The 17,249-nt window shown below is 34.7% G+C and overlaps 2 protein-coding genes across 2 annotated transcripts; both read left to right on the top strand.

Annotated features, from left to right (window-relative positions):
• The first annotated feature begins 2,178 nt into the window (after positions 1–2,178).
• LOC131408734 (olfactory receptor 52A5-like) lies at positions 2,179–3,129 on the top strand. Its single transcript, XM_058545778.1, has one exon. The coding sequence runs from the start codon at positions 2,179–2,181 to the stop codon at positions 3,127–3,129; it is 951 nt and encodes a 316-aa protein (XP_058401761.1).
• A 10,945-nt stretch (positions 3,130–14,074) lies between these two features.
• Positions 14,075–15,025, top strand: LOC131408735 (olfactory receptor 52A5-like). The gene has a single exon (XM_058545779.1). It carries the CDS (start codon positions 14,075–14,077, stop codon positions 15,023–15,025), a length of 951 nt encoding a protein of 316 aa, XP_058401762.1.
• The last annotated feature ends 2,224 nt before the right edge of the window (positions 15,026–17,249 follow it).

The raw sequence follows: 17,249 nt of genomic DNA, 5'->3' as shown, positions 1-17,249 counted from the left end.
TGCGATTTTTTTCTAGAGAAATTCGGTATTTTGCTGTCATTTATGAAAATAGACATAAAGTTCTCCCTATAGAAGTCCTAAACCCACTAGTATGTATTGGTTGTGTTGCTGGGAAAAGTTGGTTGGAAAATACCAATCAAATATAAAGCCAAATCAGCTTTTTACTACTTTCTTCTGAATTAGACGGACTTCCTTACCCAAGCACGCTATTCTACAGTGAGATCACCCACCACATATTCAAAAATAGATCCAGCCTTAGGAATGATTGTTGTCTCTCAGAGCTTTCTGTTTCTGTACTCCAGTTATGAAATATGTTATGCGTTTTTACACTTTTACCTCTTTTAATTCTGAAAGTATAGACGAAAGATAATTTTGAAACCGGGAGTCTCATTCATGAAGCTAAATTCACCCCATTGCCAAAAGGGAAAGATACTGAAAGAATTTGTTGGATGAGACGTCAACACAGACTCTGAGGTGGGAAAAGATATTAAAAGAAATTGAAGCGTATGGGAAATACACTCTATATGAATGGTGTATCAATTTCAATATGTAAGAGAAAAATAAACTTCTAAGAATCTGTAGTAGTGTCTTTTATATGAAAATTACGAGCAAATGTATAAATTGAAACATGTACTAACACTTCATAGCAGAATGAATAAACTTGAGAAATGGGAAACTGAGTTATGTAATACTATCCAAAGGTAGCTTGTATAGGAAAAGATGGTTGAAGGAGACAGAAAATAGGGAAGAGATGTATTAAGGATTTGGAAAAATACCACACTTTTACTAAAAGGATAATTCCAAGTAAATTTGAATTTACTGCATTATTTAAACATGTTTATCTACCACTTTATCCAGGAAAATCTCATTTTTTATAATTTCTCCGAGATTGGGTTAGATGAGAATTTTGAGACATTTTACCTTGTCTTATTGAAGCAAAAAATAGTCTATATTAGGAATAGCTATCATATTGTTAGGAAATATATGAAAAGTATTTATTTTTTATCAAGAAATTATATCCTAAACTGAATCTCACTGACCAAATACAATAACTATTCAATACTATAATGTATTTGAAATATTTTTACTTCTCATGTTGATAATTTCTGATGCATTGTACTAAAATAATAGTGACTAAGACCAATTGTTTCCTGTATACATTTTCAAATAAAGGTATTAGTTAATGATCAGATTTTAATAACAGAAAATGTTCCTGGAGAAAAAAACTACATAGCAACTTTTACTTTTTGGCCATGATTTTATGAAGTAAAATTTTTCCTATGTAAAAATTTGCAGTTCTAAATTTCATAAGAAATTTTGATTCATGAATCATTTTTATTTTATACTCCTAAAATATTTATTTTTATCCAAGTATCTGGGGAAAAATTCCCTAGAATTCATTTCTGGATTAAAGATAGGGTCTAAATGCTGTGTCACACCACTTCTGTATGCTTGATATGTATATTTTTAACATAACACTTGTAATATGTTATTGCCCAGTAGATAATTATCTCTTTGGGATTAAGGACCCTACTTGATAAGTTCTTATTTACCCATTGCTTACTGTAGCGCTTGAAATAGTGAGTACTCATTTTATTTCTTTCTGCCTGATCTCTTGACTAATTGCTTCTTGGGGAAGGACACAGGAAAGAATATTTGATAGTATATCAGTGAAGTATCCATAACCTATTAACAAAGAAAACCAAAATGTTACTCAATGGGATATTTTTTAACTGACAGTACACAACAGTACGCCCTCACGTTACTAGAAATGTGTCTTCTCTCAATAGTGACTGTGTATGTATCTGTTAGTATCTAAGTGTGTGCATGTGTGTGAGAGAGAGAGAGACAGACAGAGAGACAGAGACAAGACAGAAGAGAGAGATGCAAAGACTCAGAGAGACACAGAGATACAGAGAGAGGGAAGGAAGGGGTACAAAAAAAACAGAAATGGGAACAGAAATCTGAGATAAAATCATTCAGGGAGGCTGTATCTGCATTCCTAGATCCACTTCATTGCTCCATAAAAAAATAAGTATGTCTGACAAAACGCTATTTGAAACCACATTCAACTGCTGATTGTATGAATCTATGTGAGAACAGACTAGAGAAGAGAGAGACTCTACACAAACTAACACCTTGAATCAGAAGTTCTAAACCAGAGAGCTCTAAGCCAACATGTTCAAGCTCAATGGCACAGTCTTCACGCCCTCAGTGCTGACACTGATTGGCGTCCCTGGCTTGGAGTCTGTGCAGTGCTGGATTGGGATTCCTTTTTGTGCCATGTACATCGTTGTTCTGTTTGGGAATTTCCTGCTCCTGGTCATCATCAAAATTGAACAGAGCCTCCACGAGCCCATGTATCTCTTCCTGGCGATGCTAGGAATGACACACATTGCTCTCAGTACTTGCCTTCTACCAAAAATGCTAGGAATATTCTGCTTTCATATGCCAAATATATTCTTTGATGCCTGTCTCTTGCAGATGTGGCTCATCCACACCTTCCAGTGTACTGAGTCAGGTATTCTGCTGGCCATGGCCCTGGACCACTATGTGGCAATCTGTCATCCTCTGAGACATGCAACCATTTTCACTCACCAACTTCTCATGAAGATTGGGGTTGGAGTGATACTCAGAGCAGCACTCCTTGTAGCTCCATGTCTCATCCTCATCAAATGTCGGCTGAAATACTGTCGAACCACTGTGGTCTCCCATTCATACTGTGAGCACTTGGCCATCGTGAAGTTGGCAACAGAAGATGTTCGAATCAACAAAATCTCTGGTCTGTTTGTGGCTTTCAGTGTACTTGGATTTGACATAATCATCATCATCCTCTCCTACGTCCAAATATTTATAGCTGTCTTCAGTCTACCTCAAAAGGAAGCTAGGCTCAAAGCCTTTAACACTTGCATTGCCCACATCTGTGTCTTCCTTGAGTTTTATCTCCTAGGCTTCTTCTCCTTCTTTACACACAGGTTTGGGTTCCACATTCCACCCTACATTCGTATTCTTCTTTCCAACCTTTACCTGCTTGTCCCACCTTTGCTCAATCCTATCGTATATGGTGTGAAGACCAAACAGATTCAAGATCGAGTGTCCAAGATATTCCACTCCAAGGATCCTTCTTGATTTCTCATTTATCTTGTCTCAAATAACAAAAAATAAGATTGAGAAACATTAGTTTTTAATGAGATTCTGTGCTTTCTCAAGTTCATTGCATTCTGAAATATGGAGTTCTAGCTTTGCATTTGAGACAGTAAGGTTCTGATTCCTACTTAAATAATTTCACTTGTTATGAATACAAAATCCTTTGGAAGATATATTTAGCCAATAGGTTACATAAAATGAAGAAATTATGAAGATTTCTTTGTAGTTAAATCAGCATTTAGTAAAGGATATTTCTTAAAAGCACAACTAAATGTTAATATTTCAGCCTCTGTTTAAAAATGTCAAGTGGCATTGATGCCACTAGATAAGAAATATCATTATAAAGGATTAGAATTTGATGTATATAAAACAGAATTACCTGTACTATTGTTTATGATCACATAATCATCATTAAGGCACTAAATTTCTTTACTGTTTGATTATTAATTGAACATTATGTGAATTTATAATTTATACACTGAAATTTACTTATAAATAGTTTTTTTCCACAAAATATTTGCATAGCATACTAAAAAGACATATAATAGAGTTATTATCATGTAATTGAAGTACAAATGGAAGTTTGGATTAAAGACAAAGGATGAAGCAAATATGAAATGATAAGTTTTTAACATATTTGTCTTGTGCTAAGATCTAATATATAAGCAAAATATATTTTTTTAATAAAAGCAAGTTCTATAACTATAGCTGAAGAGGAGTCAATTGGTTCTATAGGGAAGAACATATATATTTTACTTATGCTCGCGGTTTTGTTGTTATTTCTGTGTTTCCCTGGAAATAATATCTAAAATAATTATCACACACGGGTGTATATATTGGAAATAGTAAGGTTTATTAGACCTTTACCTTAAATGAGTACTGTCGTAAATGTGTTTATGTATTTAAGACCGATGATTCTTGTAGAAATATTAAATAGTTTAAATGTAATGGACAGGTGCAGGCTAATACAGACAACTCTACAGGGAAATTAGTGACTTTGGCCTAATATACAGTCAACTGATGGCGAACGTCAGCACTCGGCATAGTTAGAGAGAGAGATTTGGACCCTCTCCCTCATTCTATATACCACCTCCTGTTTAGTATATGTTTGCATCATTCCTGTTGTAGTTGATGAAGTACAGTGTCAGATTCTATAAGGACAAAAAGTAGCAGTTTCATTATGTTAATGTGTTCAGGTTTTGTAATAGATTTTTCATATGGAGCCATGGTCACTTGTCCTACACAAAATTGTGTAAAGTTATCACCATTAACACTATACTGTTCTTTAATTCCAAAGGTCACCAATTATCTCCATAATGCCAAAAGCCAGATTTTTTTTTTTTACTAGATATCTTTGCTACATAACTAATTGTAATTTTAATTTTTCTCGTTTTGAGTTTTGGACATCATTCTCTTCTGGAAGTGTTTCCATTTCTATTTCTTTTTTTTCTCACTCTTGTTGTGCTCATTGCGATGTTTCGTCTACTGGAAATGTCTTCTGATTATTTACACGGTAAAATCATCTCGTTCTTCAAGACTAAGCTCAGACTTCTCTTGGTATCTCTTCTAGAAGGCCTTAATTCAGATTTCCTCTTGGGCTAAAAGTAGTCTGTACATTATACTTTTCAAACTATATTATATTAAAATATATCTTCAGAATTAGAGATTTACGGTGGATGTTTAGTAATTTAATATTTTATCACTCAGTGTCTCATAACATTTTGGCATATATATGACAATAAATACTCTATTACTTGAACTCATTCTTTTTACTGGTCTCAGAAACTTGATGTAGTATTCTATGAGATAAATTTATTTTGAAGGATGGTTCAAATGGGGGAATAAGTGCAAAAAACACCCCTGCACTTATGGAAATGTTTAATAAAAGACATAGAAATCCTTAGTATAGATATCCAATTGGCACCTGTAAATGGGGCTCTGGAAAAAGGACCTTGTCTAACTCATCTTCTTATCCCCGTACCTAGTATAGTGCTGACAATGGTATATGGAGAACAAGATTTTATTCAATAAATACAATGATAAAAATCCATTCATTAATCTAATTTTTATCCTTATACCAACACTATAAAGTATTTACTGCATGATAGAGATGAAGAACCTGAAAACTGAGATTAATTGGAGTTCTGTTCCTCACCTAGGGGGTGAAAATTGTGAATATCAAAAAGCAGAAAAGTGGAATGAAACTTGTAGTTGGGGATTTGAATTGAAAGTATCAATGAACACTGGAGGTTGTCCTTATATACGTTGATAGAGAAATAAATATAGATAAGATGTATGTAATGTGTGTAGGTGTGAAAGTGTATTGCGTGTGTGTGGATGTGAGCTTATATTCCCTAGTTGCTTGTCCTGAGGGCTACTTTGAGTAGTGATTCACCAATACCAATGAGCCCAAACGATGCCTTCATCATCACTCTGCCAAACAAATTCTAATCTTCATAAGGTAGAAAGTTTTGGACTAAATAAAAATACAATTCTGTGGGCCTACAACGTTTTCAGATTCCATTCTAGTGGTTTTTTTTTTTAATTTTTTGTTTATTGCAGTAACATTGGTTTATAACATTGTATAAATTTCAGGTGTACATCATTATACTTCTATTTCTGCATAGATTACATCATGTTCACCACCCAAATACTAATTACAACCCATCACCACACACATGTGCCGAATTTAAGTTTATGAGCTACTTGTATTAGATTTAAGGTCTTGGTATCATACACTTCCTTTGTGTCTATATCCCGCTTTTCAAAGTCAATGGAAACTACATTGAAAGTAGGGACATCATCTGAATCATCTTTGTGTTTTCAGTGGTGTAGAAATAATAATGATGACCTCATTGAAAAGCCCCTACCTCACTGACAACGTGCTCTGTTAATGCTGCACACCGCCAAAGTTTGCCGTAAGATTTTAATGACTCTAGTTCTCAAAACCCCACAGTATCTTTGCTGACATCACAGTTCTTACAGCAGTGATATATTTTTTTTTTTTTTTTTGGTGAAGGAGATCAGCCCTGAGCTAACATTCGTGCTAATCCTCCTCTTTTTGCTGAGGAAGACCGGCTCTGAGCTAACATCTTACAGCAATAATCTTGTCATCTCTGAAAACTGTACCTACCGCCGCAGTCGGATTTTCACATGCATTTTGAGGAACTTCAAAATGGTATCATTTTGAAAATTCTGGATAAAACTGATTTTGTAGTTTTCAGAACCTCTTTAAATAATATCTCAGCTAAATGTTACGAAGTTATATTTTATTTTTCACTTATACAAAATTCTGCCTGAATACAATGATCAACCCAAAACATGACCTAAATTTCCATTTTCTTGAATGCCAGTGTGGGACCTCCATTACACTTTGAGAGAGGTATGGATTATTTAGTTAAATGTATACAACTGTTGAAATATGTTAAGATAAATGGGACTGCATAAAACTAAATTGAATATTTTAGATAACCTCAAATACAGCATAGCATTTATTTGTTTCTGACTTTGCAGCTGACTTTGCTCAAACATATTACTATAAGAGATTGCAAAAATAGTCAATAAACTCTGGGAGGATCCTGCACTCTGCTTTATAGTGTCTTTAATTTCTTAAAACGTTATAAAGAAATGGAGACAGAAATTTTTGAACAGTGTTTTTTGGTGTGTATTATAAAAGAAAAGTCATACTTGGAAATACAAACATATTTCCGGAACAAGTTTTCACTGGCCTTAAATGATAAAAAAGGACAAATGAATTAATTTTTGTTTTTAGGTACAATAAAATATATGTGTTACATGTATGTTTTTAAATAATTCCCTATATTCATTGAAACTTTATAAAAACTTACAAATTATTCAATTAGTATCTGACCTTTGTAGAAAATGCAAGGTAGAGTGTCAAAGGATAACATTTGAAAATTAAGTGTCTAGAAAATTAAGGATTTTGAATTCAATAAACATATTTGCTGCCATTTATTTGATCCTATATTTCTTGCACTCGTACTTTTAACTAGTTTAAGAATTATTGTTTCCATAAAAGAGAGAAATAGTGTTTTAGATTTAAACAATGGGCTTTGTGTCACATACAAGCAGAAGAGATCTGTACATAAACCAGTTTTGACTGATTAAAAATCTCAGAGTGACATTCTTTTATTTTACCAGATTTTCTTCTTCAGAAATCAAATACTCTTAAAGAGTAATTCCAGTTTTAGAGTTTTCTTTTGCATTTTTTATTTAATTTCAATGCTGTTAGCTTCATCCATTCCTTCTACAACAAAGGTGGAGAACCTTGCCTGAAGGCTTCCATCACACTTGTTGATGAAGTTCTTATTCAAGTTCTCTTTCTCTGTGTGAATCATTCATGATCAGCTCACATAGTTGTGGAAAGTTATGTCAGGGCAGGCTAAGGGTTTCATGACCAAGAAGTCAAAATCTTTCACTTTACTGGTAAAGAAGAAAGGCCCAAAGAGGTCATAAATAATGGCCATGAATAATAGGCACTATATTTATCCGAGATTTTACTAGAATTGGCTCTGAATACATAGACTAGATTAGTGTCCCTCAACCAACCAGGAAACCAGAAATATGAATATAAATTAATTATATGTTCCTCAGGTCTATTCTTTGAGAGAAAAGATTATGATAGCTTCAGAGTTCCCAACTTCATGTTGTGATTGATTTTGAAATGATGATAATAACAATAAAAATAATTATAATAAGCTTATGGGGACATTTTTCTTCCTTTAGAATCCAAAAAATACCCTCCTCAAGTAAACAAACCTTTTATTACGTAAAACAGCAAAGGCTGTATTAACCACTCATTAACGTTTCAGAATATTATAGGTAAAATAGTTTTAAACGCATGTATTGGAGGCAGTATAGTGATTATACATCAGTATAACTCATGTAAATTGACACTTTTTTGTGTAACCAAAATTAAAAAGCCTCTATGAGCCAGCTTACATGAAGACTAGGTAGCTGATTCTGTATATTGTGAGTTCCATAGCACTGATTGGTCAAAATTGATCACCACCAAGGTGGTTTCTAGAAGTAAGAAATTGATGTAAGGGGAAAAAATCCGCGGGGCCTATATAGGTATTTCAAGACTGCTTAGATTAGATCTTGTTAGGAAGGGCACTCTTCTTCTACTTCTCTATTTCAGCTTCCTGTAGTTAAATTACGAGTCTCTGAATATACTGGAAATGGAGTACTGGAATCAGCACTTACCTCTTTTTCCCAACATGCATATATTCACTTTTAGAAGCCATTGACACCTGGAAAAATACTCTATTGCATATGATGACATCTATTGACGTGTTTGTTATTAACTCCATTCCTCAGGAGAATTGCCTTATAGACTTGCCCAGCTGCTATTATATTTTTCGTATATTTGTTTCATTGCAAACAATTTCTTTACAACTGCATGTGTGACTTCATTAGCAGCTCAGTGCTTGCACAAAAGAAGATTGGAGAATTGAGTCTGTGAGTATGTGTTCTTCTAGGTGCTTCTGAGATCTACATAGAAAAATGTTAGAAAGGGTCTAAGCAGATTGTGGGAAATTGCATAGGAGTCACTCTTATGAAATCCTAAAAGGAGAATAATACTTTAGTGGTTGGGATTTCACTTAAGATATAAGAGTATAAACAAGCAGTACTGAGTTCCTTTTTGTTTGATTAGATTTTTCATCACTCTTCCCCTCTCATCCATGGTGAATCTCTTCTGATCTTTAACTAAAGCAGGTATATATCCTGAGTTATGTGAGTATTTGAGGATAATACTTCAATAAAAACAGAAGAAGCTTATACATTAAGATACTCAGGTTCTTAGCATTTTTCTTGGACTGATACTTCACTTTTTGTAATCCCCACTCTCCCTTCTCCACGTAGATATAACCTGAAAACAAGGCAAGTGGATTTGTATCTGCAACTAAGTTCTGCATATTTTTGATATTAAACAGATCTAGGGAAAATAATTACTGATTAATTCCTATTATAATGTATTTAATAAGTAGTCATATGTTGAGGACAGAAAGGAAGAAAATTTCCAATTTTGCTTAGAACATTAGCAGATGCTTCATAGAGGAGGTAATGTTTAAGTTGAGAGTTTAATAGATGGGAAAGAGAAGCAGGGGCAGAAGGAAACGTTATGAGCACAGGAAAGTAAAAGAAAATAGCTGTAGAATTCTAAATTAGTTCATGGAATCCTAGCACGCATTTCCTTATGACTGACAAAAGGTGACTAAGTTAGCAATAATATTAATAGCTCATATGAAAATTGTGTTTCCATTGCTAAGCATTTAGTCACTGAATATATGACTAGATTTGAAGGAATGGTTGGTTATCCCACATTATCCTAGAGAAATTGAGAGTTTTTTCGCCCATATACAACTATACACAATAAAAGCTCTGGTTATAGGTAAGAGTCCTTAACCTACTGAAATATGTTGGCTGTATGACTGGGAAACCTGGATCAAATAAAAATACTTAAATCTAAAGCCCAAATCTGATTTTTTACTACTTCTCCTTGCTCCCTGAAGTAAAGAAACTTCAAGTAAAGAGGTAGAACTGTGTAAGAGGCAGTTTAACATATGTGTCTTGTATTCGGATTAGATTTACGCAGAGGTGATATTTATTTACTCTTAATCAGTGGTTAATGAACCTACGGGACTGGACAATATTACTGAGCAGGGGGAGACATATAGAATGAGTAGAAAGAGAACAATGGAGAGGAATATAGTTGTCAATGGAATTCATGACATCGACAACATAAAGGGAGTCAGACACAACACCAAAGGGAAGGTATTTTGAGACAGGAGGAAAAACAGGATAGACTGCAATTATAGAAACAAAATATGTATTTTAAAGAGAAAATGATGTTAAGCACTGCACAAATATCAACTCAGAAGAGTTCTTATAAAGGTCACTGTGTTTGGGATAGAGTGTCATTTTGAATTTTTTTTTCCAGCAAAATGAACCTTAAAGAGTTCCACGTGGGTGCAAAAGCTTAAGACAATGGTCTGAAAAATCCCTTAAATTGATTAGAAATATACAGCAAGTCGTAGTGATTCACTCAGGATATAGGGGCAATTAAAATGAGATAGAGAATATTAGCAGGAGGAGATCACAGCACCTGTTATAACAAAATGTTTTTAAACTGAAACATACTTTATCAGAGGGAAATAATTAGTAAATGAATACATGATGACAATAGAGGATTTGGGGGGAAAGCTAATAAACAGACAAAAAAAGCTAATTTTCAAAGTAGGGATAAAGGGATGATAGATATAAGAATACGATGAGGGAAATTAGCTGCAAGTGAAGAGATTCCTTTCCTGTTGGGGTAGAGGATGGCAGAAAGAAGGAATTGAGACTTCGTAAAATTGTAACAAACATTTTACGGCCAATAGAAAGGAGTTAGTATAGAGAGTTTGAAGAAAGAGGTGAAATTTATGAATATAAATGCCTGGAAATCAACCAGGGAATTCAGGGCTCCATAAATTTTAGCGGCAACCCTTCCAGAATTGTGATTTTCTCTAACACCATTGAACTTGTCTAGTTGAGAAGCTGAGTATGTAGATTATAATGTGAGATCTTCGGGCACAGAGAGATAGGTTATTAAAGAAGCAAGGATGTTGTGTCAGGTGGCCAAGAAGTAGCTAATGTGTTATACCATGAATAAAAAGTGAGAGAAGAATGTGAATCAGGAAAAGGTGGTAATGGCAGCCATGATAAAGTAAGAGAATATGGGCCTCACATTAAGAATTTCTGTGAGGGTTTGAGGAGTTGAAAATGAGAATTAATAAGAGAGGGGTAAATGGCCCGAAAGATGGGTGTATTCTTTAGTCAGCAAAGAGGAGTGTTGATGTAGAAAAAGAAACAACCTTTTGCATTTACAGCCCTAAGAGACTAAGGGAGTAATGTAGTAGGCTGCATTTTGGGCTCCTATACAATTGGATTTCCATGATTCCTGAAAAGAATTTTGCACAACCCTATTGCAAGAAGAGAATCTGCCCTCCCCCAACACGGGTAAAAAGTAAACACTATACTGGGTGGAATTAGAGAGTTATAGCAAATATTTTGAGAAATAGTCATTTAAAAGATCTCTCTCTCTCTCTAAACTATTTTATAAAATTATAAACTGACTCCTCAGATGTTCACCTCTTGGTGGAATTAATAATACGCAAAGAAGCCAAGTGGTCAAAACTAAATGTCTCAGCAGGAATAATATAGTGAATTGGGAGGCTTTTGAGTTTTTTCCAAGCACAAGATTCTAGGATACTAGGGTACAATAAATCTTCATGAGAGTATAAATCAGCTTTCTCTTCGGTATTAAGTCATCCTCAGAACAAAGCTTCCTTCAGGTGGTGTTGACTCTCGCACAATGTGGTCAAAGACCAACTCTGGTTCTGTCACAGCTAACAAAGAATATCAAAGAGAGTGATCAGCAAGTGTGAAAAATTAAAGATGGGCAGGTGAGAAGACAGTTTCCCTGGAAACCAAAAATTTTTCTTCTCATATCAGAGAGAAAAAAGAATCACTACATATTATCAATAATCGAAATGGGCCTGATTGGACAAATTTTCCAAATAATGATTTTTGTGTGTGTGTGTGTGTGTATGTGTGTATTTGTGATGAGATGCTAACTGAATAGTCAGGATTTGGTAGGTAAAGGTTAATGAGAGGAATGGCAAAGGTCAGAAATAGAATAATTAGATCAATCCAAAGAGTCAACAAGTGGTTCCTGTCATGTAAATTCAGGGGATATCTGAGAGCTAAACTGATAGAAAGATGGCTTATCAGAGATGACATATTCATCTGCATCCTGGATTACCCAATAATCACCTAAGCAGATGATTAGGGAAACGGAGAAATGGGGTTTTCAATGAATTGATTCTTCAGTACAGAGATAATCTTGAAAGAAACCATCTAACTTTTGTATACATATGTACATATCATGTCCTTGGAATAGAGGATCTTTGGGTAGAATTAAACTGATTTAGAGAAATGACCAGGAACAGTTAATTTCAAATGTCAATAAATCTTTGTTTTTTTTTTGTCATAGAGCAAGAACATTATTGGGTTAGAAACATAGGATCTGGATGCGTATTATAATCGAATCATAGGACTAAATATTCTGGTGTGAAAATTGAACTGCAAAATAGTTAAGAGTTCAGACTCATTTTGTAATACAAGTAAGTTCTGTAGCTTTATTGTTTGTTTTCCTGGACCCTGGCCCAGAGCCTCACCTGTGGAAGATACGCAATGAAAGGATGCTGAACTTAGTTCTGTATTAATGATGTGTCTAATTTCAATATGTGAGAGAAAAATAAAATTCCAAGGAATTGTACTAATGCTTAAATATGGGAATTGCCAGCAGATGTGTAATTTGGAACATATAGTACCACCTCCGTAGCGGAATGAATGGAGCACGCAGGACAATGAGCTATATAATAGTATCCAAAGGAGGCTTGTAAGAAATACATTAAAATTGGTTATTTTTTATCAGAAATCATATCATAAACTGAATACCACCAAACAAATATAATTACTTATTCAATATCGCATAGTATATTTGAAGTTTTATGTTCATGGCTTTGATAATTTCTGATTTATTTTACTAAAATAATATTAAGATCAGGTTTTTTATATATGGACATAGACATATTCATAATTGATTAGATTTTACAATGGAAAATTTCCTGGAAAAATAATCCTAGTGACTTTTAATTTTTGGCTATTATCCTATCAGGAAACAATTTTCCCAGTTCAAATTTTGCATAAATAAATTTTCAGATGAAAAATTCATACATCACATTTTAGTCAAACGTGTTTGTCTTGTTTATTCTTTATCATAGTAGATTTTATTTGAATTATCTCTAAAATATCTAATTTTTCCCATATTTGCCAGAAAATTTCCCTAGGTTCCAACTTTGGGATAAAGGCAGATTCTAAACGCTCTGTTACAACCTCTTATTTATCCCATATGCACACTTTTAGCACACTCTTTCTCATGTAGCAGTGCCACAGATAGATCATTGCTCCCTTAGGTCAAAGACCCCAATTCATAACTTCTTATTTGCCCAAGATCTAGAATAGCTCCTAAAAGACTGCCTGTTTCTTTTCTTCTTCTTCTTCTTATTTGTACTTCTTTTTTTTTTAATAATTTTATTTATTTATTTTTTCCCCCAAAGCCCCAGTAGATAGTTGTATGTTATAGCTGCACGTCCTTCTAGTTGCTGTATGTGGGATGCGGCCTCAGCATGGCTGGAGAAGCAGTGCATCGGTGCGCGCCCGGGATCCGAACCCGGGCCGCCAGCAGCGGAGCGCGCGCACTTAACCGCTAAGCCACGGGGCCAGCTCTCTTATTTTTACTTCTGCCAGACTGTCTGACTGATTGAATTAAAACGTTGGTAAGAAAACTAGAAAGAAGATATATGTACCATATCAGGTAAGTTCTCAAACCCTGTTAACTTAAAAAACCAAACTACATTCAATGACATAGTTTTTAACTAATTGTGCAAAAACCACAAGACCTCACATTCCCTAGAATGAATGTTTATTCTCTCTCTAGTGACTGTGTATGTTTATGAGTGTGTAAGCATGTGCTTGTATCCGTGTGGGTATATGACAGAGAGAGACAGAGACACAGAGAGGGAGGAACCGAGAGACATACAGAAAGAGAGAGGCAGAGATAAAGACAGAAAAAAGAACAGAAAACCGAGATTAATTACTCAGGGAGCCTATATCTGTAATCCTGGATCCACTTAATTTCCCAATCAATTAATAAGTATGTCTGACAAAATTCATTGAAACCACATTCAACCTCTAACTGTATGAGTCTAGGTGAGAGCAGAAAATAGAAGACAGACACTCAACACAAACTGCCACCTTGAATCAGAAGTTCTAAACCAGAGAGCTCTAAGCCAACATGTTAAAGCTCAATGGCACAGTCTTCATGCCCTCGGTGCTGACACTGACTGGCATCCCTGGCTTGGAGTCTGTGCAGTTCTGGATTGGGATTCCTTTTTGTGCCATGTACATTGTTGCTCTGTTTGGGAATTCCCTGCTCCTGGTCGTGATCAAATCTGAGCGGAGCCTCCACAAGCCCATGTATCTCTTCCTGGCAATGCTTGGAACAACAGACATTGCTCTCAGTACTTGCATTCTACCAAAAATGCTAGGAATATTCTGGTTTCATATGCCAAATATATTCTTTGATGCCTGTCTCTTGCAAATGTGGCTCATCCACACCTTCCAGTGCATTGAGTCAGGTATTCTACTGGCCATGGCCCTGGACCGCTATGTGGCAATCTGTCATCCTCTGAGACATGCAACTATTTTCACTCACCAACTTCTCATGCAGATTGGGGTTGGAGTGACACTCAGAGCAGCACTCCTTGTAGCTCCATGTCTCATCCTCATCAAACGCCGGCTGAACTACTATCGAACCACTGTGGTCTCCCATTCATACTGTGAACACATGGCCATCGTGAAATTGGCAGCAGAAGATGTTCAAATCAACAAGATCTACAGCCTGTTTGTGGCTTTCAGTATACTTGGATTTGACATAATCTTCATCATCCTCTCCTACATCCAAATATTTATAACTGTCTTCAGTCTACCTCAAAAGGAAGCTAGGCTCAGAGCCTTTAACACCTGCATTGCCCACATCTGTGTCTTCCTTGAGTTTTATCTCCTAGGCTTCTTCTCCTTCTTTACACACAGGTTTGGGTTCCACATTCCGCCTTATGTTCACATTCTTCTGTCCAACCTTTACCTGCTTGTCCCACCTTTGCTCAATCCTATCGTATATGGTGTGAAGACCAAACAGATTCGAGATCGAGTGTCCAAGATTTTCCACTCTAAGGATCTTTCTTGATTTGTCATTATTCTGCTTTATTTCAAACAACAACAATAAAAAACACCGAGAAAAACATTCTTGACGAGAGTCTGTGTGTTCCCAAGTTCATTGTGTTGTGAAATATAAAGTTCTCAGCTTTGACTCCTATTTAAACATTTTACTTGTTTTAGACACAAAATTAGTTGAAACACAGAGCTAAACATCTAGTCCACATGTGACATAAAAGACAAAAATTATGAAAAATTTTTTGAAACAATTAGCCCTTAGTGACTGATATTTCTTAAAGGCAAAATTAAATCTTAGTATTTTAGCTTTGTATAAAAACATCAAGTGGCATTTTTGCCACTACCTAAGAAATTCAGTCTAATGTGTTATGTGTCTAATGTATATGAAACTAAATCTCTCATTTATCTGCTATCATTTATGATCTCATTTCGTAAACCTAAATTTCTTTATTGAATGATTATGAATTAAGCATTAAGTAAGGATTCAGATTTTAATTCATGCATCCACATGTATGTGTAATGCCTTCTTTCCCATAAAAAAATATTTCACACAGCCTACTACAGGGGCATATATAAGAGACTCTTAACGTAAATTAAATTCCAATAGGTAAATTCGGATTGAGGAAAAATGAAGTAAATGTGGAATGATTAGCAGTTAACAACTTGTTTTGTGGTAAGATCTTACATACAAATAAAGTAATTTTTAAATAACAAATTTTATAACTATAACTAAAGGGAAAATCATAATTCCGCAAGTGAAACTATGTATTTTTAAATTATGCTCATGGCTTTGTTGTTATTTTTGCATTTCCCTGGAACTAATTTCCAAAATAATTATCACACTTGGATTCATATATAGGAGCCTGCATTAGTGTTTATTATCTTTTATCTTAAAATGGGTTTTCCTGTAAATGTTCTTTTAGATTAGCAAACAGTGGTTCTTTTAGAAATCTTAAATAGAAAATTTAAATGTAAAGATCAAGTGCAGGGTGATAAAGACAATACACGGGGAGATTATTGACTATGGCTTAACAATACAGCCAAGTGGTGGCAAATGCCAGCAGTCAGAATATTTAGACATGTGAATTTGGACCCTCTGCCTCATTCTGTGTACTAGCACCTGATTTGTGTATTTTCACATCATGTTCTTTGATATGAGCTCAATATGTTCACAGTCTGTGTGAATGATGAAGTGTCAGAATTTGTAAGGGCAAAAAGTAGCAGTTTCATTACATTAATGTGCTTGGGTTTTGTAATGGATTTTTTACATGTAGCCGTGGTCATCCATCCTACACAAAATTGTGTGGAGTCTTCACCATTAACACTGCACTGCCCTTTAATTCCAAAGATGAGCAAAGATCGGTATAGTGCCAAAAGTCAGAATTTTTCCACTTGGACATTTTTTCCTTTCTTTTAAGACATTATTCTCTTTAAGAGATGTATCCATTTATATTACTTTTTTTCCATTCGCACTCATTGTGATATATCCTCTACCCGGAGCCTCTGCCTCTGGTTCCTAAATTGGTAAAATAATGTCCATTCCACAAGATTAGGCTCAGGCTTTTTTTATATCTTTCTCAGGATGCCTTAACTGGACTTTCCTTTTGGGCTGAGAGCTGTTCTTTGTAACCCATGAATGGTTCAAACCGTATTATATTAAAATGTATCTATGGTTTTGGAGATTACACTGGATATCTAACATAATATTTATTATTTAGTATAACTTAACCTACTGTCATGTATATGGCACTTTAAATAAATACTGAATGACTTGGATGACTCTTTTTTACTGGGTTTTTTGACTTGGTGTGGTGTCCACTGAGATAAGGAGTTTTGAAGGATGGTCTGGGTAGGAAAATACACGCAATAAAATCCACCTATGTTAATGTTTAATTAAGGAAATAGAGCTCCCAAGTGCAGATATCTACCTGGCAGCTCTAAATAAGATATAGAAGAAGACCTCAAAAAATTCGTCTTCACATCTCCAATGCCTAGTGTGACTGACACTGACACATACAAAATAAAATTTTATTGAATAAATGTAATAATAAAATTCCATTCATAATCTAATTTCATCCTATACCAACATTATAAAATATTTAATGCATATTAGAGATGATGATTCATCATCATCAGTTTTCAATCTCTGAAAACTGAGATTAATGGGAGGCTTGTTCTATGACTTGGGAATGGAAATTACAAATATCAAAAAGGAGAAAAGTAAAATGAAATCTGTA

This window comes from Diceros bicornis, chromosome 7, assembly GCF_020826845.1.
Source record: "Diceros bicornis minor isolate mBicDic1 chromosome 7, mDicBic1.mat.cur, whole genome shotgun sequence".
NCBI lineage: Eukaryota > Metazoa > Chordata > Mammalia > Perissodactyla > Rhinocerotidae > Diceros > Diceros bicornis.
Note: the sequence above shows the minus strand (reverse complement) of the source record. Positions and strands in the feature narration are given on the sequence as shown.

Coding starts and splice junctions, on each gene's coding strand:
- LOC131408735 (XM_058545779.1), top strand. CDS start 14,075: ATGTTAAAGCTCAATGGCACAGTCTTCATGCCCTCGGTGCTGACACTG.
- LOC131408734 (XM_058545778.1), top strand. CDS start 2,179: ATGTTCAAGCTCAATGGCACAGTCTTCACGCCCTCAGTGCTGACACTG.